The sequence below is a fragment of the Parasteatoda tepidariorum genome, chromosome 3, assembly GCF_043381705.1.
Source record: "Parasteatoda tepidariorum isolate YZ-2023 chromosome 3, CAS_Ptep_4.0, whole genome shotgun sequence".
Taxonomy (NCBI): Eukaryota; Metazoa; Arthropoda; class Arachnida; order Araneae; family Theridiidae; genus Parasteatoda; species Parasteatoda tepidariorum.
The window spans coordinates 50,179,024-50,203,735 of NC_092206.1; the positions used below are offsets into that span (position 1 = coordinate 50,179,024).

Here is a 24,712-nt window from a genome sequence, read left to right on the forward strand (position 1 = left end):
TTGCATAAAGTTTGAAAGCTAATATCAAGAAAAAGTCGAACTTATTTTTACAGAGAGAATGATACAAAGTTTTCATAATATCTTAGCTTGCGATCTCCGAGATCTGTGTGTAGCGTGACGTCATGAGGAGGGAAATCGTAGCTTCAGCTCAAGAGCGGAATGAACTAGCCCTTCTATTCTCTTTAGCCCTGCTCTTACCTCTTGATTATTAATTTCATCGGGGGTACATGGACTTACGGTTCAGATTTAGCAGGCACTAGATCATGAAGGACAACAACATCAACATGATTTATGAAGTTTATATACAGGGTGTTTATAAAGTCCTGAACCCATTTTGATGTTTAATAACTCATAAAATAATAAGTATTGGTCCTCGTTAAACTGTGCTACCGTAAAGTGCTCGACTTCGCGCGCAGGTCGTCGGGCTACCGAAGCGGGGGTGCCATCCCCTCCGCAGAGGATCAAAATTGTGATGGCATGTCTTCGGATCATCCTCCGGGATGTTTCCCAGACCGTCACCAATATCCCATTGTGCAGCTCTAGTGCGACGTAAATTAACAACAACAACATAAAATAATAAAGATAGATTAAAATTAATAACATAAATGGTTAGATAGACTCAGAACGTTTCATGACCCTTGTCAATGAACTTCTTTTTGTCCCCCTTGACCCTTTTGACCCTTGTCAATAACACATGTCTTTTTGAAACAAGATGGTGCACCACCTCATTGGGGTATCATCGTTCGTAGTTCTTTGAATGACCATTTTCCAGGAAGATGGATTGGGCGAGGAGGTCCAATTCCTTGGCCACCCAGATCACCTGATATAACGCCGCTGGACTTTTTTCTTTGGGGATTTATAAAGGACAATGTTTACAGGAGGATCGTGTCGAACATTGATGACCTAAAAGCCAGAATTACAACCGCAATAGCCTCTGTGAATGCCGACATGCTTGCCGCTACCTGGCATGAAATTGACTATCGACTTGATATTCTCCGTGTGACGAAGGGGGCACACGTGGAAGTTCATTGACAAGGGTCATGAGTCTATATAACCATTTATGTTATTAATTTTAATCTATCTTTATTATTTTATGAGCTATTAAACATCAAAATGGGTTCGGGACTTTATAAACACCCTGTATATTGTATGGAATTGACCAACACATAATATTTTATGTTGATAGTTTATTTATTTATTTAAAAAAAATCTATTACAGAAAGATTTGTTTTTAACAGTGTGAAGTACTTTGATCGTTTTGAAATCAATGCACTTGTTTGCAATATTTCATAAAAGATGACGTTAATTAATATCAGTTAAATTTTGGGCTTGTGGAGACAGGAGCACGGGTATTTTTTTTTTATTAAATATAAACTTGCGTATATACTGTGTAGAAGTTCAAAAAAACACGTGTTTCGCGTATTTTATCTATGGAAGATAATAAATAAAATCGCAAATTAATATCTTATCTTTACGAGTGAATCTCTGATATTGCAAGGAATCTAGATGCTTCATTATCCAACAAATAATCAGGAAAAAAATGTTTAGAATTTTTTTTCTTCTCTTTTTTTTAATGATTTTATCTATTTGCTTATTGTTAAATATTGATAATTATCTAAATTGTTAAATATCTTCTTTCCATAGTGATGGCCTCTAACTCCCGAATTTCTTTGAATACAATAATTGTACATTCAGTAATATCAGTTTATAGTTCTTCTGTAATGGTCAGGGCCAGATTTAGCCTAATTGGGGTCTGGGGCAAAAACTTCTTCGGGGCCCCTCTGCTTCACTACTGCAGTAATGAAGAACCGAATTTAATGGCGGCATTTAAATTGTTCACCGCATAATAGATATATAACAAGTAAAATTGACTAGAACCTAAAGTAGCTATAAAGTCCCCCTCCCCTCCAATGGCAAGACGAAATATCATTCTGTCTATTTTATTGATTTTCTGACAATTCTATGCCCATCATGCCAAATGCAGTTTTCTGCTTGGAAACTTTGTCATCTAGTTGCGAAAAATTCATATCCTTGCTGACATTAGGGAGGAATTCAGCTAAATTTTCGCAATTACAATGCATTAGTTAAGCCAATCAGAAGCCCGTTTTTTGTAAACATATTATAGCATTTTGCGGTATGTAAAAGTACAGGCTTTTGATTGACCAAATTGGACCATAGTAATTACGAAAATTTATTAGAATTCTGCCATGAATTTACGAAATATAGATTATTTCGTGTTCATACACTAAATTAATGTAGAAGGTAACATAAAACTGACGGATTTTACCCTGTACTGATATTTTGTTTAAAAAAAGTTCATCAAAGAAGGTCACATCAAATTAAGTTTCTATTCGATTTGGGGGCCCTGGACAACTGCCCCGTTTGTCCCTGCCTTAGTCAGGCTCTGGTAATGGTATGATGCAGTGTAGTTTTGCGGCAGTGATATTGGCTTTTTAAACTACACTCTAAATTGTATTAGTTCTTTTCTCGAACTGAGAAACAGCTGAAGAACTGAGCTGACGAACAGCTGAGAACCATCTAATATAGATCGAAATATGATTAATTTTTTATTGCTTTTTCCTATATTCCTGAGAAAGTTGTACTAAGTTTCACCGACATCCACCACATGAACGGATACAATGGCGTTCTAAACAGGTTAACCTAAATAAAAACCATCGTGTAGCTGTATGTCCAGAATATTTCTTTGCACTAATGGGCTAGTGAGTCAAGTTTGTTGACGTATTACAGATTAGATCCTAGTTTAACTTCAATCAAACACTTCTTTTTTTGCATGATACGAGTCAGTTAGGTTGGTTACAAGATGTTATAAACTTCAGTTGTTATAAATGAAGTAGTGGCAACATAGATAGGAAACATATTTTATTATACTTACCAGTAAAAAAATTCCACGAGAAGTTTTAGGATACCGTTGGCAAAGCGTTAAATATTATTGATAACAATGAGGAGCTTTTTTTTTCTCTAAAGACAATTGTTGGCTGGACATAGCACATAAAATTGAATTAAAGGCAGTAAAAACTAACTTATTTATAGTGCTTCCTACGCTAAAATAACAGGGCTTTCAATTTGCAACTAAGGGTATCTAGATCTTTTTTTGTTCATTAAAGATTATAGCATTAAATATTATATCATTAAAAATATTTTTTGTCCAGAACGAATGCTCCGACAAAAATCATACAGTTGGCCAGATGTCTTTTATATATATAACTGTCAGCAGTTAATGTTAAATTAAAACCTTTTATTATATTTGTTGTTTGCAAAATTGAATTACATTATAGGATTTCTTTATTCATAGATGTTGAACCAAGTTTCAAATTAAGGAAGGAATCTGTTTAAGAATGGAAGGTTATTTCACATTACCTCAATCATTTAAAATGAATTTTGGAAAAGAGAATTACGGCTTCCGTATCAGTATAGGAGAGAAAGATACAATTGAACTAGGTTTCAATAAAAAGCGTGATAATAAGGAATGCGGTATGTGTCCCAGGCTACTTCGCACATGGACTCCACCCTCTAACAGAAATAGAGTAACACCATATCGTCACAAAAGTTCTAAACCTACCAATCAAATAGTTGTTACTTTACCTCCTGGAAAAACAATTAAGGTGTCTAGTCCTTTGATTATAGAATCTGATAATTTACACAACATCAAAGCAACCTTTTCTCCCACAAAACCAAAAGATGTTCAGCCTGATAAAATTACTTCAACAGAGGCGCTTAATATCTGCAAAAAGAAAATTGAAGATAAATTCAATTCCTACATTCAAGTTTTAGAAGAACATGAAAAACTTCTGGGCAAACAAGAAATCAAACAGAGAACAGTAGCGCATCGAATTCAGAGACTTAAAAATAACATCGCTGATAAGCATGATTCAAGTAAAATATTCAACGAAAAATTCATTCATAAAAATAATACAACGAGTTCCAGTGAGCCATCTTTTGTTCAAGAACGTTTTCCGACTTATAAAAAAAGTTATAAGGTTGACGCTTCAAAAAAAGCAGAAAATTCTACTAAGTTTGATAATGATCAACTTGGTAGATTCACTCAGGATACAATGCAAGAAAACTCAATGGCTGATATGACATCAGTTAAAACGTTTCGTAGGAAAAGTGTTGAAAAGAAACAAGTAGATCGTAGAACAGACGCTGGAGGTTTTTTAAAACAGAAAGATGAAGGATTAAAGATTAACCCAAAAGAAAAGAATTATAATGAACAGTATTTGAACAGTATCCGGCATTTTGAACAACATCCGACCTATGAAAAAAATGATAACGGTGACGCTTTGACAAAAGCAGGAAATATCACTACGTTTGATAGTGATCTAGTTGATAGATCAACTCAGTATACTATACAAGAAAAATATGTGCCTGACATGACTAGTACATCAGTTAAAACTTTTCGTAAGAAAAATGGGGAAAAGAAAGAAGAAGATCAAACAGAAGTTGGAAGTTTTTTTAATCAGAAAGATGAAGCAAAAAAGATTAACCCAAAAGAAAAGAATTATAATGAACAATATTTAAAACGCGTTTTTTCACGAGATCAAGATAGGAATAACTTGGTTTCGGAAATTGGAGGAATTTTTGAAGAGCAAGATGAAGATAATTATGATGAACAATATTTAAGAGATGTTATTTCACAAAGCCAATATGGGAATAACTTGGATAAAGAAGTACCTACTATGAGACCAACTATTGAAAATGTTTCGAATCAGTTAGCTGAAAGCATGCTGGAATCAAAATCACTCTTGCAAGATCTTTATCGCGAAGAAAAACTTTTAAACTTTTCACAAAAGGATTACATTCAGTCAGCAGAGAAGTTTTATCGCGGCCAGCAGCGTCTACTGGAGGACTTTTGTCGGTCTTTAGAGAGCATCTGCGATAATGACGTCATGGATAGTCGTTACAAAGGAACGCGTATTTTAAACAAACTTAGAAGCCATTGTAAAAAATATGAAAGAAAGAGTGGTATAAACTTTAAAGCTCTAAGTGAGTCTGAAATCGACAAGCATATCGAAGTTATAACTGAATTGCAAGAAAATGTAAAAGAATTGAAAGATGCCCCTGAAATTCATACGAGTGAAATAGATTCTTTCCTTTTAGATAGATTATCACGAGCTGATATTAGGTTAAGGCTTTTGAAACAACAGTTTGAAATTGAGAAAGTAATTCGAAAAAATAGGTCCGCAACAGCCATGCCTAGTCAGACTTCTACTTCAGAAGGACAAAATCTTAACGCAGAATGTGACAAATACAAACATAACGCTCCTACTGATTTGATGGCTGATCACACCAAATTTTATCCTTCTACTTTTGCTCCCAACGAAGAGGGTGGTATTATGATTTCACGCAAGGAAGAATGTGTAGAAAAAACAGTCTATCTTCATGACCTTAGTTCCAGTGATGCCATTGACCTTATGTTGCATAGCTTAACTGAGCCTAGTCAATCATTCTTCACAGATAATACAAGTATTGAACCTAAAAGTGAATCGGCGAGAAAGCACATTTATCTGCCACTACGAGAAAATAATTTGAAAAACCAGTTGAAAACTAGCAGAAATGAAAATCTTAAGACGGAAGCAAGAGAACATTTGCCACCAAAAGATGGAAAAATATCCCAAAGTGATCAAGTACACACTTTAGGTTTAAATCAAGTATTGTCTACCACGCATGCTTCACCATACGGTATGCAGAAGCATAACAGTTATGAAACCAAACCATTTTCAGATTCTTTTGACCAGAGAGAAAAGTTTGTTGATGAAATGCCTGAAATTACAGATCCAGAACGACTAACACTTTTTAAAACCACTAGTTCACCACAAAAGAATTATAAACGAAGTGGTGAACAAGAATACCATTACATGAAACCAAGCTCTGGTTTTCATCTTGTAGGAAAAGATCAAAATGATCCAGACACAGGAATGTCTGATAAAGAAGCTTTATGTGAAACAACCATTAATCAAACCCTGAAGAAATACCCATCTAATGCCATAAGCACAGTTTATCCTGTCCCTCATAACGAGAGTGTTATCGATATGGTCCCTTTATTCTGTTTGATGGTCTGGCCGGAAAAGCAAAATATACCTGATTTGACTACGGGCCGCGGCAGTTTTAGAACTGAAACTTTCCAATCACAAAATGTTTTGAATCGTAATAAAGAAGACATTTCAAAGATTTCTCAGTATACTAATGAAGTCGATCACATGGAAAGTAAAGCTAACGTTGAGAATGAGAAGGAGTTGAGAAGTGGTTCCCTTTATACAGAGAAACATATTTTAGGAGATAATTTTTCACACCAGGTTTGTAATTGCGTTTTTACCCCAAAAAATGTTCAATTTTTGAGAAATAGAAATGATAAAACAATGGCATCCGAGGATGAGTTGAATGAATTGGACGATTGCTTTTCTAGCTCATTACACGAAGTTGAAGACTGTAAAAATATTCCAAAAAATGTAGAATCTTCTCAAATGATTGATTATAAAATAGAAGCACTGAATTCTTATCATTCAAATTCTGATAATAACAAAATTTCTGTTGTGTCTGATTCAAAACAAACATCTGGAATTCCAAAAAGTTCTTCTGACACAATAATTACGAACAATATCAGAAATGAATGTAACTTTATTTCTCCTAATGTTGAACAAAAGGAGTTTTCGTCCATCCGGAGTAATAAAATAAATAATTTGGATTCTAATGAAATGCTATGCAAAGTCCCGTATTCACTAAAAAGAAACGATAAAGAAATCATTGAAGTAAATGTAAATGACCAATGTACCCAGGAAACTCCGCCTGAAAAAGATTCAGACAAATATTTTAGGGGAAAATTGGAAGAAGCTAGCAATTCACCACTGTCAAAAGAAAATGATCCAGCCATCTCTATAACTAATAATATCGTCAATAATTATTCCAACTTTCCTAACATTGCTCATTGCAATTGTTCCACAGCATCGTATGAGCCACAAAATTCTAAAAAATGTGATGTTTCGAACATATCAGAAAAAAATCTTTCTTTAAAAGGTGGTTCCTTATCCCCTGCTGAAACAATGCAGATAAGACAAAGGAATATAGATTTTCCGAAAACAGAAAATAATTCGAAGTTAAGAAAAACCATTGGGAAATCGCAGAAAAAGCTATTAACTAATAACATAAAGATAAAGCAGACTGCTTTAAGAAAAATGAAATCAAGGATCCTACACTCCTCGGAAGACGCATTCGCGTATAATTTACTTAGATTATTCACACAAAATATTAATATAGATACTCCTATTTCAGAAAGGTTCAAGGACTTGGTTGATTCAGACCCGAATAAGAGAGATGGATTTGAATTCAGAGAGTATTCTAATCGTGAATTTAAGAATGAAAATTGCCTCTCCAAGAAAATTCAGGCATCTTATCCTGAAACATACCATCAATGCATTGATCATGGATACAATAAAATATCTGATATGCATGTTACTGATAAGATGTCCAAAGAAAATACCCTGTTGAAAACTGATAGTTTCACTAGAGCTGCATTAGATTGGATCAATCGTGAATACAATAAAATACCTAATACACCCGTTGATGTTCAATCATCTAACAATAGTGAAAATTTAAAAATAGACAGTTTCACTAGTGCAGCGCTGGATTGGGTCAATCGCAAATACAGTAGAACTGATATACCTCTCAATGCCCAATCAAGTCACAGAAGTGAGTTGTCTTCCGCGCAAAAGAGTTTTTTAACGGTAAAATCGGGAGTAAAAAGATCGCCATTTTGCCAAGAGACAAATCCCGAAAGAAGCATAAAGAAAGTTATCGACACACATGAATATGATTCTGAGCTATCAAATGAAGGGATCCAAAGAACTAAAGAAGATACACTAAGATCATTGTATTGCAATACTTCGCAATCTTTAAGAGATATAACAGATGATATTTCAGTTTGTTCCCCACAATTAGAGAAGTGGACTAACCCCCAAGTACCCGTAGCACAATGTAAATTTTTCAGCCCTAAATTAGGGGTACATTCTTACAATAAAATTGGACAAAGATCGAAAATCCAAAATGTTAGTGGTATAGCTTCTCGTATAGAACTGTCGGAAATCGATAGACAACAGAAAAAAATAAATAATTTATACAATGAAATTATGTCGTGATGCTCATTCGAAATGTAATTAATAAATAAAGTGATAATATTTAAGTCCAGACAGGTCTACGATTTTTAATCAGTACAATCCCCGTTACTTGATTCCCTTTAATCTGTTCATACTCTAATTTTCTGTGAATATTTTAATGTTGAAAGGGGGCAAAATTTCCTCAAGTAATATTTATTTATTTTTTTCACTGGAAACAAATACCACAGAAATGAATCATGCATTAAATATAGGTGGTTCGTTGTTTCGAGATCACTAAAATTCAACTCGGACTACCATAAATTAATTCTGTTTTAAACTTTTGATTTCCAGTTTCGTATTTTGATGTGAGTTATCAAAAAAATGGCTTATTTTAGCACATTCTTTGTATTGTAATTATTCATTTAAAAATCCACTTAAATAATTTTTTTATAAGAAAAATATTTTTCTTAACTAAAAAGACAAGTAAACGGAACAATGAAAATGTGTAGTTACTTATAATATCTTATAATCGCTGGTCCACGAGTAAATTTTTTTTAACTTCTTCCTCTACGTGGGCACACAGTAGGTATTTGACAAAATACGATTTACACAATTTTCTAAAAAAGCAGCCAATGAGGTAAAATATTCTTCTTGAGAAGGGGGGAGGGAGAATTTCTTGTGTTGAATTTTCAAAATTGCAGGCAGTTGCACGAAATATTAGTCAGAAGACACCAAAAGTCAATTCTTTCAGGTACAAAACGTTGAAGAAAACAAAAATCATGAAAGAATGCCTTGTTACTTATAATCGGATTCAGGACAACCGTTACACAGATAATCGGATTGACGACTAACGTTTAACCCCTTAACGATCGGTTAATTTTCAAGAAAACGGTCTTTTTTTACCAAACACACGTATTTGATTAGTGCTGATATCTAGTTTAAAATAAACTAACTATCTACAATTATATTAAAAATATCCTGGTACTGCCATCTAGTATGTAAAATGAGAAATAAAATGTTTTCCGAACAAAAGAAATGAATTAGTTTTATTCTTATTGTCACGTTACTACTGAACACTCCAGCCCGGAAATTTCACGGGAGCGAGAAATAGAGGGCGAAATCTCACCCCGTCATTTTCACGAGAGCGAGAAGGAAGGGGTTAACCAAGGTTCCCACATTAAATATCTGTAAAGACCATTAAAAACAACTTCAACGTTTTCTCTATTTAAATGACTTTCTAACAGTAAGCCTCTAATATCTTATATTTGTCATAATTTTTTATTATCATTATTATATTCTTCCAAAATCTAATTTCCAATGAAGAATAATCCTGCATAACTTACACAGTTGAAAAGGAATAAAGGTTATGGGTATAAAGCATAACTTCATAAAAAAAAATCTGAGCTTTATCAATTGCATGAAGTAATAATAATTGCGTCAGGATAATCAGCTTTTAACATTGGGAAAAAAATGAGTGGAATAGTTGTTCTTTTCTATTGTTTTCAATAAATGGCTTTGATAAGTGTCTGAAAGTTATTCTGATAAAGATTTAAATTTTAAAAAAATATGCTGTGTGGAACAGATTTTTTTCCTGGATGAAATCATCTCTTATTTACATAAAATGGTTTTTGATTATTTGCATTGTTTTTCAGGATAATCTTTGCATGAGTGTTTAAAACCATCAAAAAAAGATCTTTTAACAATTAACTGACAATGAGGAATGTGAAATTATCCATTTTAGTGAAGGTTTTTTCTTTCAGTTACTGATTTCATTCAATTACACAACTTTTAATTTTGACAAGGAAAAAAAATCGAGAAATGGCATGGGCTAACTTCAATGACAATGACTTAGTGCTTTGGTTACAATATTCTTAAGAATTTGATTAAAATTGAAGAATGCATATCGGTCTATCTCATTTTTCGCGACTAAGTTGCATGCAATAATATTAAAGCAATAATAATAGTAGCATAATAATAATAATAGAAAGCAATAGAAAATGTCAATTTTTGGACGCACTTTTCAGTTAGTGTAAACCGCTACTAATTGTATTTTTTCATTGCATAAAATTGCTTAATTTTGTGATATAAAATTTTATTTTAAATAAAATAAGTAAAGGAATTTAAGTGAAGTTATAATGTAATTTTCTTAATTATGTAGCATCAAATCACTATTGTTAAGGTTCAAAAAAAGGGGGGGGGGAATTCTAACTGGAACAGCGTTAAAGCAGCGTTTGAATTTTTAAAATTTTTTTTAACTGATCTATTTTTTATTATTTTATTTAAGCTTACTCAAAGTGTTCTTTTAGAAATTCGGGTGTTTTCGGGATGAAGCTTTGTCTCTTCTCTTTGAATTATGTCGCTGTTTTGACTTTTAAATTAATAAAATTGTTTTCTGAAACCTATCTTTCGGCAAGTAAACTGTTGAGTGATATCAATATGAGGAAAATTTATAATAAATATCACAGGAATATATATGAGGAAAATATATCACAAGGAAAATTTATTTCTATTTGTACGGCATTATTGCATTTCATGCTATTGAATACAAAACAATTGGATAAAACCCGATGCATGTAAGCTTAGTTCACTTTTTCCTCTTTACTTTTGTAAAATTAAAAAATCGTTCCATTTAAATTATGGATAAGTATATAAGTGTAAATAAGTCTGAGTATATGTTACTTTGTACATTTTAAAAGAGAACAACTGTCTGGATTTAGTAATGTCGCAATTATCTAGCGCAAATTGCCCTACTTTTTTTAAAAATTAATCACATTATTCAATCTCAAGACAAAATAATGTAACATATTTGTTTACTAGGCATCAAGAGTAATTGAAAAGAATGAAGCAGCTACAGCCAAAAGTATTTTGCAGACTATTTTAGCATCTTATTTAAGTAAAATTTTTCATTTCTTTTATAGAGGCCAATTTAAGCTTGTTCGGTGAATAAAAATGAAAAAAAAGGAGGGAACAAATTTGGAAAAGCACTGGAACTAGCAATTAAAACAGAACACAATCTAAATATCGAATAATTACTTCATACTTCAAATTAATAAAAAAATGTTTTAGCATTCTGTTTAATAAGTATTACATGAATTATAAAAAAATATAAATTTAAAAAAAATATATAAATTGTAAAAAAATATAAATTACAAAAAAAAATATAAATTATATAAAATTTTTTTTGTTGTTTAGATTATTCATTATTGTTAAACGATAATGGATCAAATCTTCGCCGGACAAAATTTCGCAAGGACAAATTCTAAAAATAATAATAATTAACATAAAATTTTTAATAATTTATGCATTAGCTTTAACAGAAAATATTTTATATATTATATAATTTTAATAAATTCAAATTCGTAATTAACTTAATTCTAATAAAAGTAATAATAATAAATTAACGATTTTTTTATATTTTATTATTTTAAATTAAAAATATAAATAAAAGCATTTAATATTCATTTAAAAGAAAGTGAATGTTTCAAAGCTTTTAATTGATAATTAATTTAGTTTTAATAAAAGTGAAAATATTAAATTAGTTATTTTTTTTCAAAATATTTTTTTTTTATATTTTCATTTAAAAACTAGAATAAAAAACGCCTAATTTAATTTTATAAAATTCAATGTTTAAAGCTTTAAATTCATAACGAATTTAATTTTAATAAAATAAATACATCAAATTGAATATTTTTTAATATTTTATAGTTTTCATTTAACCATTTACCTACCAATGCTCCAAGAATGCAACATGGATTTTGATTTTAACGAGCAATTGAATTTCGAATAATATTTTTTTTATACACATTTAAAATTTATATTGTGAAGTATTTTTTGTTTGAAGTTTGATTCCGTTGCCATAATTATTTAATTTTTTTTTATAAATTTTGAAATTTGATATAGTAATTTATTACTGATCAACGACAGGAAATCTAGTCTTTTAATTTTGCCCCTTTTTATTATTTTATTTTATTATTTTATTTTGTTTTTTTAAAAACTGTTTATATTTTTATTGTTGAGATGGTGTATTCACTTCAGAAGGAAAAATTTCTTTCAAAGGGTTTCTTTTTTTCAATTAATCAGTGGGCTATCAATTAGTTAATTATTCAGACAAAACAAGTTAGGTCACATGAGCTTCTGATGACAAAAAAAAAAAAAAAAAAAAAAAAAANAAAAAAAAAAAAAATTGTTCTAACGATTGACATTGAAAATGCTAATTTGCATTCTTCTTTTTTTTTACTGCTTACTGACTTTCACCCTTTTCTCCAAACAGCATGGAAACTATCTTGTTTCACAATACCAATTTAGAAAACAGTTTAACGGTGGAATTTTGTATTTAATAAGAATGACATTTTTTTCCTCACAGAGATATAGATATGTATTGAAAATGCTGGTTGATAAAAAGGAATAAAATAATCGCCTTTTTATGACATGTGATTTAAACTGTGATATCGATTATCACATCTGTATGATATCTTCTTTGTCATTGATAATAATCTACGTACTCTGAATATACTATATCATATACTTCGATCTTTTTAACATCCAAAGAAATATTATGGATTGAGAGAACTTCGTGAGTATGCATATTTTTTGTTCTTTGAGATAAAAATGTTCTTCGAGAATCATGTTTTATGATTCTTCTGGAAAAAGCACTAGAAAGAAAATCTATTTGATAATGTTTTATTTTATTTGAAAAAGTAGAATTGTTAAAATTTAGGTATCTAATACAACATGTGGAGAAAAAAAAACGTTTTTAAACTCTGAATTTGTATCGAAAAAGAAACAGAATTCTTAGAATAACATTTACAAAAATGCTTATTTGAATGCAATTTAGGGAAATGTTACTTGGGCCGGCTTCTTCGTTGGGCCTCCGCCATTATTTTGGCAGCAGATACTCCTAATTGAGTGTTTATGAAGTTTAAAAATCGCCATTTTGTCAGCATTCGATGTAATTTCTTGTACAAGAAAATATACATTTTGTACGTTTTTTATCTTATTTTTCAATCTAAACAAATTATGGAAGATAATAGTGAGATGTTTCAGTAATGCTTTAAATATTAACTGATTATACTTAAAGCTCTGTTTTGTTTTTCTACTCATATTAATTGATAGATATTGCATCTCTTGGAAGCAGCCTGATTTGCTATATGAATGGACTGGTAACCCAACTAAAGAAACATTATCCTGAATTACATTTCGTGAGTTGGGCAAAGAAAAAAATACATTTGATTTAGCAAAATCATATCTAGAGTAATTAAATCTAATTTATTTCTTCTAGATCAGGGGTTTCCAACTGGCGGCCCGTGGGGCCGCATCCGGCCCACGAAGCCTTTTTTTTGTGGCCCGCGAACAAAATTATATTAGTTGTCATTTTTTGGCGGTTAATTTTCGTAAAACTATATGGTAAAAACTCCACTTTTCTCGTTAATAAAAACCTAATTTCTTCGTTTCTGTGAAATTTAACATACCAACGGTGCAAAAAAATTTATTTCTCAGGTTTTGCATCCAAGAAAATATTTATTCAAATACAAAAATAATCGTGTATGTTGCTCTTTTTTATTTTATTTTTTTGTATTTTGTGAATATAATTTAGCATGTGCGTATCAGAAATTTTCTCGAAGAAATTTTCCGATTTAACTTTTTGAAACCACTCATTTTGGACGAAAATATTTACACACACATTTTTAAATTTTTAATTTAAAATGTAAATATCTATTCTCTGGTAGGTGCAGCAGACAAACCACAATTTTCTCATTGAATATTTTGTGTGCTACTATGTAAATTTTATTACCAACCTTTCTAAAGTTTTATATCTTAACAATTAGATATCTGTTGCACATTAATTGTTTAATACATAGGTGCACAGTAAAGTTATTGTAGCCCGAAATTTTATTATTTATTTAATATTTTTAAAAATATTATTAATAACAATTAAATATTTTTAAAAATCTGCTTCTTATTTTAATTTGCAATTCAATACTTTCGTTTTGTACAACTTGGTAAAAATCTGCCATTAATGTTCCTTCAAACATAAAAGAGTCCTACATAAAATTAAGATAAAGTTGCGGCCCGCCATTTGATTTGTGTTTTTAATTGTGGCCCCCTGCCTCATGTAAGTTGGAAACCCCTGTTCTAGATGAATGTACTCACATCCAAAATCTCGAGTCATTAGAAATCGCTTGGAAAAATGATGTAATTATGTCCACTCACTTACAAGTCACATGGGTTTAAAACATTTTAAAATATTTTATAGACTTGTATTACAGGGATTTTAAATTAAAAATTGAAACAGCTACCGACTTTTTCCTAATAAACACCTTCTCAATAAAGGCAACTGGTTTTCATCATTGTTCCAGTGGCACTTACCTTTATTTTAAATTTTATAATTATTTCGTCTATGCCAGTATTATTAGAAGGAACGAATTTTTTAAATATATCTCATTTTAGGGTACATAAAGGAAGGGAATTGAATCACCTACACATTCAATGTTATGTCTCCTCCCTTTGTCAAATGTTATTTGTTTTATTTAATCATGATTGTAAAATACATGATAAAAAGAATTTCACATTTTCTTTTAACTTCGTCTAATTGTATCCGGCTCTGCTGCTAGACTACCTTATTAAAACGTGTTTTTTTTTTATTTAAAAAAAAATTTTTTTTTTAGATAAACGTAAAGAAAAAAACACACTATTAAAGGTCTTCATTTCGTAACAAGATATATTTATTTTTCTATCTTTACAAGTTTTGCTTATGAACGACTTTATCTAATTATTTTATTTCTATCGTGGATTAAAACAGTTATCTCTATGCTATAACGTTTGAAATTAAAAATAAATACAGTAAGACCTCGATTATCCGAGCTAATTGGGACCGCTAGTACCTCTCGGTTAATAGGAATCATGTATAAAAACTTTCCGTGCTTGCGAATTTAACTACTTTTAAAGTAAAAAACAATAGAACGTTTTTAAATGATAAAAATAAACATATATGAACTTATGTTTCACAAAGACTTAAAAAGGAAATCAACTCTAATAGTAAATTTTAAAAAGTAAAATGGAATTTTTTTTAACTACACTTAGTTAAATATCGAAAGACGCATTTTCAAAAATAACACAAATCTCAAGAAAATATTGTATTTTTAAAATTGACACGATTAAACTTACAAGTCACATGACCACTGTTAACAAAGCATTCATGGATGTTGTCTTCTCAGGGTGTAATATTTCATGGGAGTTGAGTGCTTTTGTGGGGAAGCCTGTACAACGAACTAATAAGTGTATAATTTCTTCCAAGCTCATTTTGGTGAGGAGAAGAAAAAAAATTTAGATTTCGTTATTGCCTCGGTTAACAGAAACCTCGGTTAATCGAGGTTCTACTGTATCAACTTTTTCTAGAGTGGAAGTGTTTAATAAAAAAAAACCCTATCAAAATAGAAATTAATATTTAAAAGAGTGATAAAAATACCATGGATATCCATTAGCCCGGTATCAGAGTAAATCTGCAACACTATCTTAATTCGTTTTCTGCTTCACAGACAAAGACTAATTAAATAAAAACTGCACATAAAAATAGGGTATTTGATAATTGTGCATAAATAAAAATTGCCCATAAAAATTACATGCCGTTTAAACTTATTTTGAGATTTTACGGATGTAGGGCAAAATTAACGGTCACCATTGGCCACAAATAAAATAAATAATCATTAAAAAATTGTCTGCAAATTGCCACGCCATATGCACTTTTTTCGCTAAAGATGCGTCATAAATCCATTTTATTACTATTTCTTCAATAAGTACGGAATTATTACGATTATTTCACAATCTGAAAGTTATTTTACTCAACACATGTTTTTTAAAAATTTTTCTCCATTTTAGATATGTATCTTGCAATGTTTGACATGTTTTGAGAAATGACTTACGTTACTTGTCATAAGTTTTTTAAGTAGTTAAAATTTTTTAATTTTTAAAAAAAATGGGTTTTGTTATAACTGCCACAACTGGACACTTTTGACCTATACCTCACGGCAAAATTAACAAATATTCTTTTAAAGGGAAAACATAGGGGCCACCATTTTTCACCGGATATTTTTGCAACAATATTAGATATTGTAAAACTATTTCAAAGAATGGCATCAGGTGTTTTGGAGTCTAAAATATATAATGAAGAATTTTCGAAATTTTAGGTGTAAAAGAATAAAAATAGTATGCATTGTTTGTGATGTAATGCAGTTGAATCAACTGGTTCAATAAGCCTTATCTCAAAAGCAAAAAAGGGGAAAACATCAAGTAGTTTTGATAATAAAAAAATAAAAAAGTTTCTTATAGTGACTTATGAATTGCTCGATAAATAAAAACATTTAAATCTATTTCAAAGTTATTTTACGTTTTGAACTAAATTTAAAATAGTTGACACAAAAATGTGCATGAAACTAAACGCGTTTTTGTTCTATAAAGTATTGAAAATTACTTTTTTTTATTAAATTCACTCTAAAAATTCTCAGCTTGTATTATCCTGTTACTTGTATATCCTAGACGCTGTTTTCGCAGCAGATAAAAATCATTTACAAAAGTTGAATAACAAACATATAGCTAAGCAAATAAATAATAAAATAAATAAACCATACGTTTCTTTGTCAATTTTATGAGCTTCGAATATGAACACAGTTGAATTGCGAAAAATTACAACATCGAGTGTTTTTAATAATTTCACGCTGATGATAATATCGAATTGCAATGATTTCATAATTGTACAGTTTATAGTGCATCGCATTGTTATGTTGTACATCCGGTTTAAAGTATCGATAAATAAAAATAATAATTTTAAAAAAAAATTCGCAAGATTATTTTTTTTTCAATGAATCCTCAGACACTTTTGCATCTTTCAGTTATGACTTGATACATTAAAAATAGTATACGTACTTGATACTTTTGTATTATACTTATTGAAGATAAAATTAAATTGTATTTCCGAGTGCTCTTTTAGCACCATAATTTTGATAGCGTTTAATAATTAATCTTATGTGTTTACTCATTCTTTATAATACTGATAATAAATCTTTCTTTCCTTCTGCTTTTTTACAATACATTATATTGAGAGCCGCGATGGCTCGCCTTCCAATGTGGTGAACCGGGATTCGATCCCGGCGATGGCTGGTCGATACGAATTCCGCATCCGGCTTGCACCGACCACAAGGGGTTCAAAATTACAAGACTACGGAGTTGAACATTAGTAGTCGTAAACCCAGAAAATTGGGTTGGCTGTTCAACGACGGTTATAAAATAAAATACATTATATTATTGTAAAAAAGCAAAAGGAAATTATTATTGTAAAAATATTGCATATTATTGTAAAAAAAGGCAGAAACAGTCCTCCATGAAGGCAAATGTCTCCCATTACTTGATTCATCAGTTTCCTTGCCTTTTGGATTGGGCTCAAAATTACAAGGCTACGAAGTTGAGCATTAGTAGTTGTAATGTAAACGCAAAATTGGGACGGTTGTTTAACTAGGTAATAAAATAAAATAAAGGTGTCTCTATGATTCACATTCGTATGAATGAAGTGACTCAAGTTCACAAATGCGGATTAGTTGCATCAAAAAGTCCTTCACGAAGGCTAGCTTGACCCAATGCCTGATGCAAAATTACAAGGCTACGCAGTTGAACATTAGTAGTCGTAAACCCAAAACATTGTGTCGGCTGTTCGACGACGGTTAGAAAATAAAGTAAAATACATTATTTTGTTCCTGTTTATAATAATAATAATACAAAAAAGTAGAATACGAATAATATTATAAAATTTTTAGTAACAAAATGTTCGTTGCTTGATAAATATATTTTATGAACAATTATTTTTTTGTTTGTTTAACAGTTATATTTGAATAATAAAATTTTTTGGTTTTACGTAAAAAGTATCACCAATTTAGGGAGAAACGAACGACGACGAATGCGAAACAAAAATATGGATTGGTTAGCGGAGCCTGCTAGTTCTATTTAAAAATGTCATCTATAAAATTGATTTTTGTTTATTAAATAAAAGCAAAAATATACTTTACTTTTCAATAAATCAGAGAAAAAAGTATAAATAGATTATTAACATTTTATGTTTCACGAAGTATAAGTCTGTGTAAATGTTCTAAATTTTTTGATAAAATTAAGCCTAAAATTCTAATTTTAAAATATTATGCTTTTTTCCTAGTCTCTATTAACTTATTTTTTCTTTCTAAAAAAAGTAATGCAAGTACAGTGAGAATAATAAAAAAAAAGCTAGCTCTATTTTACAAAACCTATTTAAAACGTATTAAAAGGGAAATTCTATGGAAAATCATCCTTTTTCTTTCACTACATATCTGTTACCATTTCCTAAAAGATAAATGTAAATTGATGTGACCTTCAGAAAAGCTGTTTATTTTTCTCCTACGGCGTCATGCTGGGTTCGTAAAAGCTAATAGTTTAAACTATAATCTTTCGGGTAAGTTATAAAAATATTCTTCTCTTTGTTGTTTGACATTTGATGAATCTTGAGTTTTTGATAGAATAATTAGATATGCCAATTACCTGTGGATTGCTATCTAACTTCGATATTATTTGTTTTTTCTTTGTTTGACGAAACATAGATATTAGATAAACAAATGTATCGTTATATCGATTGAGTGCAGATTAAGTTTTATCATATTTTATTAACTTTATACAAACCAGACTGGATATAATTTGCTTAATTATTTTTATTTTTTTAAAATTTGCAATTAATTGATTAATGGTAAAATTATATTACTTAAATGTAACTTTTAATGCGATCAATCTAATTAGATAGCTGGCGGTGCCATCTATATTTCAGTTTCAAAATAATTTTAGCAAATAATTATAGTCTGACAAAGTAACACCGATTGCGTATATAATAGAATTTTCGAAATACAAAAGCACCATTTTTAAGGGGTCTTAGCCCTTCGAATATTTTTCGTCAAGGTGCTTAATCCTTTTTAATAATTTAATGTTAAATCCTTATAAAGTATGAGCACACTGGTAGGATTGGTTTAGGCGTACCGTTAAAGAAATGATTAGAAGTTTTTTTTATTTTTATTTTTTAGAAAAACGCATCACGCAGTTTTTATTATTATTATTTTTGTTAGAAAAATTTTGTCAGACAATATGCTACCTCCACACAGCCAAAATAAATAAAAAAAGAGGAACGGAGAATGCAATAAAATGTGAAAAACAATGTTTAAAAGAAATTAAAAATCAAAATGAGGACAATTTTACCAAGGAAAGATGTACGCAAAGAAGATTTCAGACATATAAGCCAAAATTAGAGCATTCTGTCTGACATTGAAATATATTAATATCGGAGTAATATTGAAATATATATTCATATAATAATAATGAATGAATGAATTATTTATTTTTGTTTCTTGTATAAGGTTAGCCTGAGAAATAATTGCATGATGTATGCAGATGACATCTCTGAATAAAATCGCTTATTTATCTATGCTGTTGTTGACTTTTACTAATTTTAATACATGTTTCTATTAACTTTGTAAACTCAACGACATTAAAAACATGAAATTGAAGTTATGTATTAAAAGTAAAAACATCAAGAAAATGGTGATTGTGGTGAATTTTGACTATTTTTTTTTTGTTGAATAATATTGTATGCATAGTAAACTTTTTTTTTTGGCAAGTTGAACTTATAAATATTTTTTTTTAATAATGTAAAGCTATCGGAAAGAGCAAGAGATAGTAAAAAAAAAGTACAAGTTGTATACCAAGTTGAATCTCAGTATGATAGTTTATAGCAGAGCTGAAAAAAAGAAAAGGAATTTGTAGTACTTGATCCTTGGTATTAGGATGCTTGATATTAGTTTTCCAAAAATGATAATAAATTTTTTTGTGCTATCAGTAATTATTGTCGAATATTTCAAGTGAAATCTCAGTATGATAGTTTATAGCAGAGCTGAAAAAAAGAAAAGGAATTTGTAGTACTTGATCCTTGGTATTAGGATCCTTGATATTAGTTTGCCAAAAATTATAATGTTTTTTTTATGCTCTCAGTAGTTATTGTCGAGAGTTATAACGATAATCTTGACTCTCATAAAGTATCAATGTGAAAGCGAACAAAAATTTCAAACTCTGTATTAGAGAACCAGATAAACGGGGAAATTTACAGCAAAATGAAATATCTGTAATACTGTATATTATGAAATAGTGATAGCACAACTTTACGGGAATTTCACACTGTTCTTGCTGATTGCTTAATAAAATTCCCCTTTTACTTGAGCAATTCCAGTTGCAAAGCTGGTGGTATGCTAATGTTTTATTTTATAACCCTCGTTGAACAGCTAACCCAAATTTTGAGTTACGACTGCCGAAATTCAACACCGCAGCCTTGTACTTTTTATCCCAATCCAGATGACAAGGGGACTCCTGGATCAGTAGCCCCAGAGGTATTGATTTGTTATGGGAATTCTGAGGACTTAGTGACCCCAACAGATTTAACGTGCAACAGTCACCATTTAATACACGGGAATTCTTCTATAGGCTGGATTCGATCTTCCGTTCTATGGGACACCAGTCCAACGCCCTACCAACCAGGCTTTCCCGACAAATGTTAATACTTTGTAATGTCCCAAATACTAATAATATACAGTCCATCTTTTTAATCTTACCTTATTGTCGTTTTAAAAAACTTATTTTGATTAACTATGTTTAGTATAAGTTAATAGTGATATTGTTTGTTAGGCATTGAGATATTGGTTGAGGCAGTTGTTTGTTAGGCATTGAGTTTTTTAGTACATAGACCTCAAAAACTCATAATATCATTCAAAAATCTTTTTTCAAAGCAGAAAGTGCCATTATTCTCTAAAACTTAAACTATCATTCTTATCTAAAACTTTTTAATCTTAACTAACGACGTTATTATACGATAAAAATATCATTCTTATTCTTTGTAATTAAAAAAAAATCTGATAATTTTTTTTTATATAATGAACTAAAGCCGATAAAAGCTGTCTAAAAAAAAAAGAAGAAAAAACAGTGATATGATAGAATGTTAATCTCGGATTTAAGTCCTTGAAAAAGTAATTGTTTTTAACGGGTTGCTACCCTGGTTTATGTCTCAAATTTAAAATTAACTCTCATAAAAATTTACGTTTAAGTAGCCACATATCTTTATTCTTTATGAGAAAACTTTCAAATTTAAATACATATTTTTTTATATTTCAATTACCTTTTTTTTAAATTGTTTATTTTATAGAAATAAGTTAGAAAAGAATTACTATAAACAAAATAAACACTTGGTATCCAACAATTTTGGAAATATTAATTTGGCAACGGTCCACGAATGCTACCATATTAATGTTGATCAGTGAATTTATCTGACATAACGAATAAAATATAAATTAAGCACTCATGTACGTGCAATAATTTTTTTTGATCAAATAGAGCTTTAGGCAAGCAAATATCACTGACGATATCTTTAAAATATTTGAAAAATTGAATTGTCTAAAGTTAAATTTAAAACGATGGTTATTACTTAACCAATCAGAAAAATTATTTTTGTTTTTCGTTTATCCCGCTCGAACGGTTTATGGTAGAATGTTCTTATGTCGACAGTGACCTTCCTCGTGCTTCAAACCATCTGAATGCCGAATTTCGTCATTTTCGGTCGGATGGCTTAGGAGTCTATAAAGGACACATAGACAGACATTCATTCAGTTTTATATACGAGTACATAGATAAACGACACACAGACATACATTCATTTATATATATTATATAGCGTTGTTGCCGAGTGGAAGGATTAAAACAGGTCTTAGGCAGGGAGGGAGGGTGCAAAATTTATTTATTAGACAGAGATCAGCTATAAAAGTGGAACGAAAAGTTGTGCTCCTCGATTAGAAGTTAAAGAAAATCTTGCTAAGTAAATCCGTAATATGCTTCGTTTTAGGGAATAAGGGAAATCTTAGTAATTGGTTTATCAAATAGGTCGCGCGATTCCCACAAAGGGAAAAATGTCTTACTTTTAATTAATGCATACTTGAGCCAAAAATAGATTTAAGGACAGGATGTGAATTTAAAAGTGCGAGAAAGTGTTTCGATTAGAATAATAAAATAAGGAAAAGAATAGCATAAAAAGATTAATTTAAGCTTTTCATGTTACTTATATATGGGTCATTCTCACAAAAACAGTCATTTTCATGTCCCCAGTATATTTTATGTTTGTTTTACAGCTTACGAAAAAAAAAAATTCAGGGNATTTTTATTACAAAGCGACTACAATGATTTTTTTATTGCATTAAAGTTGAAAGTATTTGAAAATAGCGGCTTTTTCTGCTTTTAAAAAGGTTTTTAGGAGATAGATGATTACATTATTCGGATATTTTTTTTAATCTTATTTTATAGATAAAAAAATCATATGAGAGATAAATACTGAAGCTTTTTTAAAGCTGAGAAGCTGTCATATTTGTTTTCATTATAAAGTGAATTGTTTTCATTTAAATATTTTCTATATTTTAATCAACTTTTTCTTTCCTTCATAGAATGTAAATAAAAAATGGACGGAATTCGGAATGCGTCTATTTTAAATATCATAGAACCTTTAGGTTACCTTTTCTATGCCGTCAATCCAAGCAAACATTCTTTTGAAACCGTCGAAGAAGTACCAAATTATGTGGATCAGGTACGTATTTATTTATCCCAATCATTTCAAATTATTTATCCAAACATTATCAAATGACATTTTTATTAAAGATAACTTGCAGACTGTAATGGTTTATTGATTTTTTAAAAAATGAAAACAATATAACTTATAGTACACAAAATAAAAAACGGAACTCCTAATTTTTACTTACACTAAAGCTGCAATCTTTATGATTCGAGAGATTGACTTAAAATATGCTAATTTTTAATTTGAACTTTTTATGCTAATTTTTTTATTTATTTAATACTAAATACAACTCAAAAATCTATTTTCTTTTAAGAAGCATACAATTTTTCTGGTGAATTCGATTTTTCGACTCTCGCAAATTTGGGGGTAGAGGGGGGCAAGCAAATAATTAAAATAGTTAATTCATAAGATCGTTCGAAAGTTCTTGCAATTTTATGTTAAATTCAATTTTTGCTTAAGTCAATGCTCCATTTTTTATTTTCCCAATTTCTAGAAGAACATAAACGAATAATAATAATAAAAACTTACGCGTACAAGCATAAAATTCGAATGGTTTTTGAGCTGCGAAATTTTAAAAAAGTTCAATTTCATTTCGCAATATCTTTTCTGCCGATTTTGTTCAAATTTCGAATTTTGCTTTTTTAAATGATGTTTGCTTTGTCTATTTTACATTCCAAATTTTTTTTTAAAATAAATAATAAAAAATTATAAATAATTATTAAAAATTAGTTTATGCAGGAATTAATCTTTGGATAAACGAATTTTGTAAAAGTGGCCAATAGTTTTCGATTCGCTTAAAAAACACGAGATATGGCGAAACACACAAAAAGTAGAATTAAACATTAAATGGTTCAAATTTTGAATCTCTTTCCTGACCAAACTATTAGGACCACATTTTGAGGGTCAGAAATCCGAATTGGTCTATAAAAAGATTTGTTTATTTTGAAAGAAAAGTAATAAAAAACGTTTCTGTATCTGATTTCGTAGCTCAAAATATTGTCTGTGCTAAAGAATTAGTATATTTGAGCTTAGGTCTTCTAACCATTGAGTCATAAAACAGTAAAACACAGTCATCAGTTTAAAAGTTATTTAGGGCGTTCATTTTTTATTTTGAGCACTGTACATAAAAAATTAACCTTTTAGAAATAATATGAATGGTATTCTAAAAAAAACTTTTATATTTGTATTTTTTTTAATAATAAAAAGTTGTAAAACTTCCGTAAATTTTAAAAAAGTAGGTATAGTGCGGCTTTGAGGAGAACTCCTCCAGACTAAAAATCTGGGACTGTTTGCAAGTATGGTAACAAGCGAGAGCACATTTCTAATGGGGGTGAAATGGAGGAAAGAAGGTGTTGACTGGTTTACTTACGACGTCGACGACCTATGCCAAGATTAAGACAAAACTATTCACCCTACACCCCTATTGGAAGTGTCTTTTCCTTGTAACCATAGTACCCGCCACGGCGCGAGACGGGTGTCTGGAGGAGTTCTCCTGATAGTCGCACTATAATGTTAATTCCGTTATTTTTCATAAATATTTACTTTATTAAAGTATTTAATTCGTTTTTGGTGGAGGTACACTTAATTATTTTTCTTCTCATTTTTAGGTCATACCCTTCTTCCTCACTCTCTTTATTTTGGAGCAAGTAATTTTGAGATATCAAAAGAAACCAACTTTGAGAGTGAATGATGCTGTTTCATCAATTACTCAAGGAGTTCTAGAAGAACTCAGCAAGTAAGTACATTAAATTGTATTCTAAAAACTATATAATAAAAGATATACCATTCTTATAATTTGCTCCTTTTACGTTTTCACTAACATTAATCTTGCTGCATGTATGAAAACTAAATAGAAAAAGGATGATAATCTTTAATATGTATTACCATTAAGAAATGTTAAAATTTTTCTTATCACTCATTCGTATATATTAGTCATATCTTTTTT

At 30.0% G+C, this 24,712-nt stretch overlaps 2 protein-coding genes across 6 annotated transcripts in view; both read left to right on the forward strand.

Annotated features, from left to right (window-relative positions):
• Window positions 1-3,356: 3,356 nt before the first annotated feature.
• On the forward strand, window positions 3,357-8,150 carry LOC107455397 (putative leucine-rich repeat-containing protein DDB_G0290503). The gene has a single exon (XM_016072950.3). It carries the CDS (start codon window positions 3,357-3,359, stop codon window positions 8,148-8,150), a length of 4,794 nt encoding a protein of 1,597 aa, XP_015928436.2.
• A 2,492-nt stretch (window positions 8,151-10,642) lies between these two features.
• The window catches only part of LOC107450414 (alkylglycerol monooxygenase), a 31,539-nt gene continuing 17,469 nt past the window's right edge, over window positions 10,643-24,712 (forward strand). The window contains exons 1-3 of one of the 5 annotated variants that reach the window (XM_071178620.1): window positions 10,643-10,681; window positions 22,640-22,779; window positions 24,375-24,502. In XM_071178620.1, coding sequence (XP_071034721.1) covers window positions 22,654-22,779; window positions 24,375-24,502 — 254 coding nt within the window. In that variant the 5' untranslated portion in view covers window positions 10,643-10,681; window positions 22,640-22,653. Of the gene's footprint in view, window positions 10,682-12,543; window positions 12,686-18,445; window positions 18,577-22,397; window positions 22,445-22,639; window positions 22,780-24,374; window positions 24,503-24,712 lie in introns of those variants that run through there. The other 4 variants (XM_043047364.2, XM_043047366.2, XM_043047365.2 and 1 more) reach the window with 4 other exon arrangements.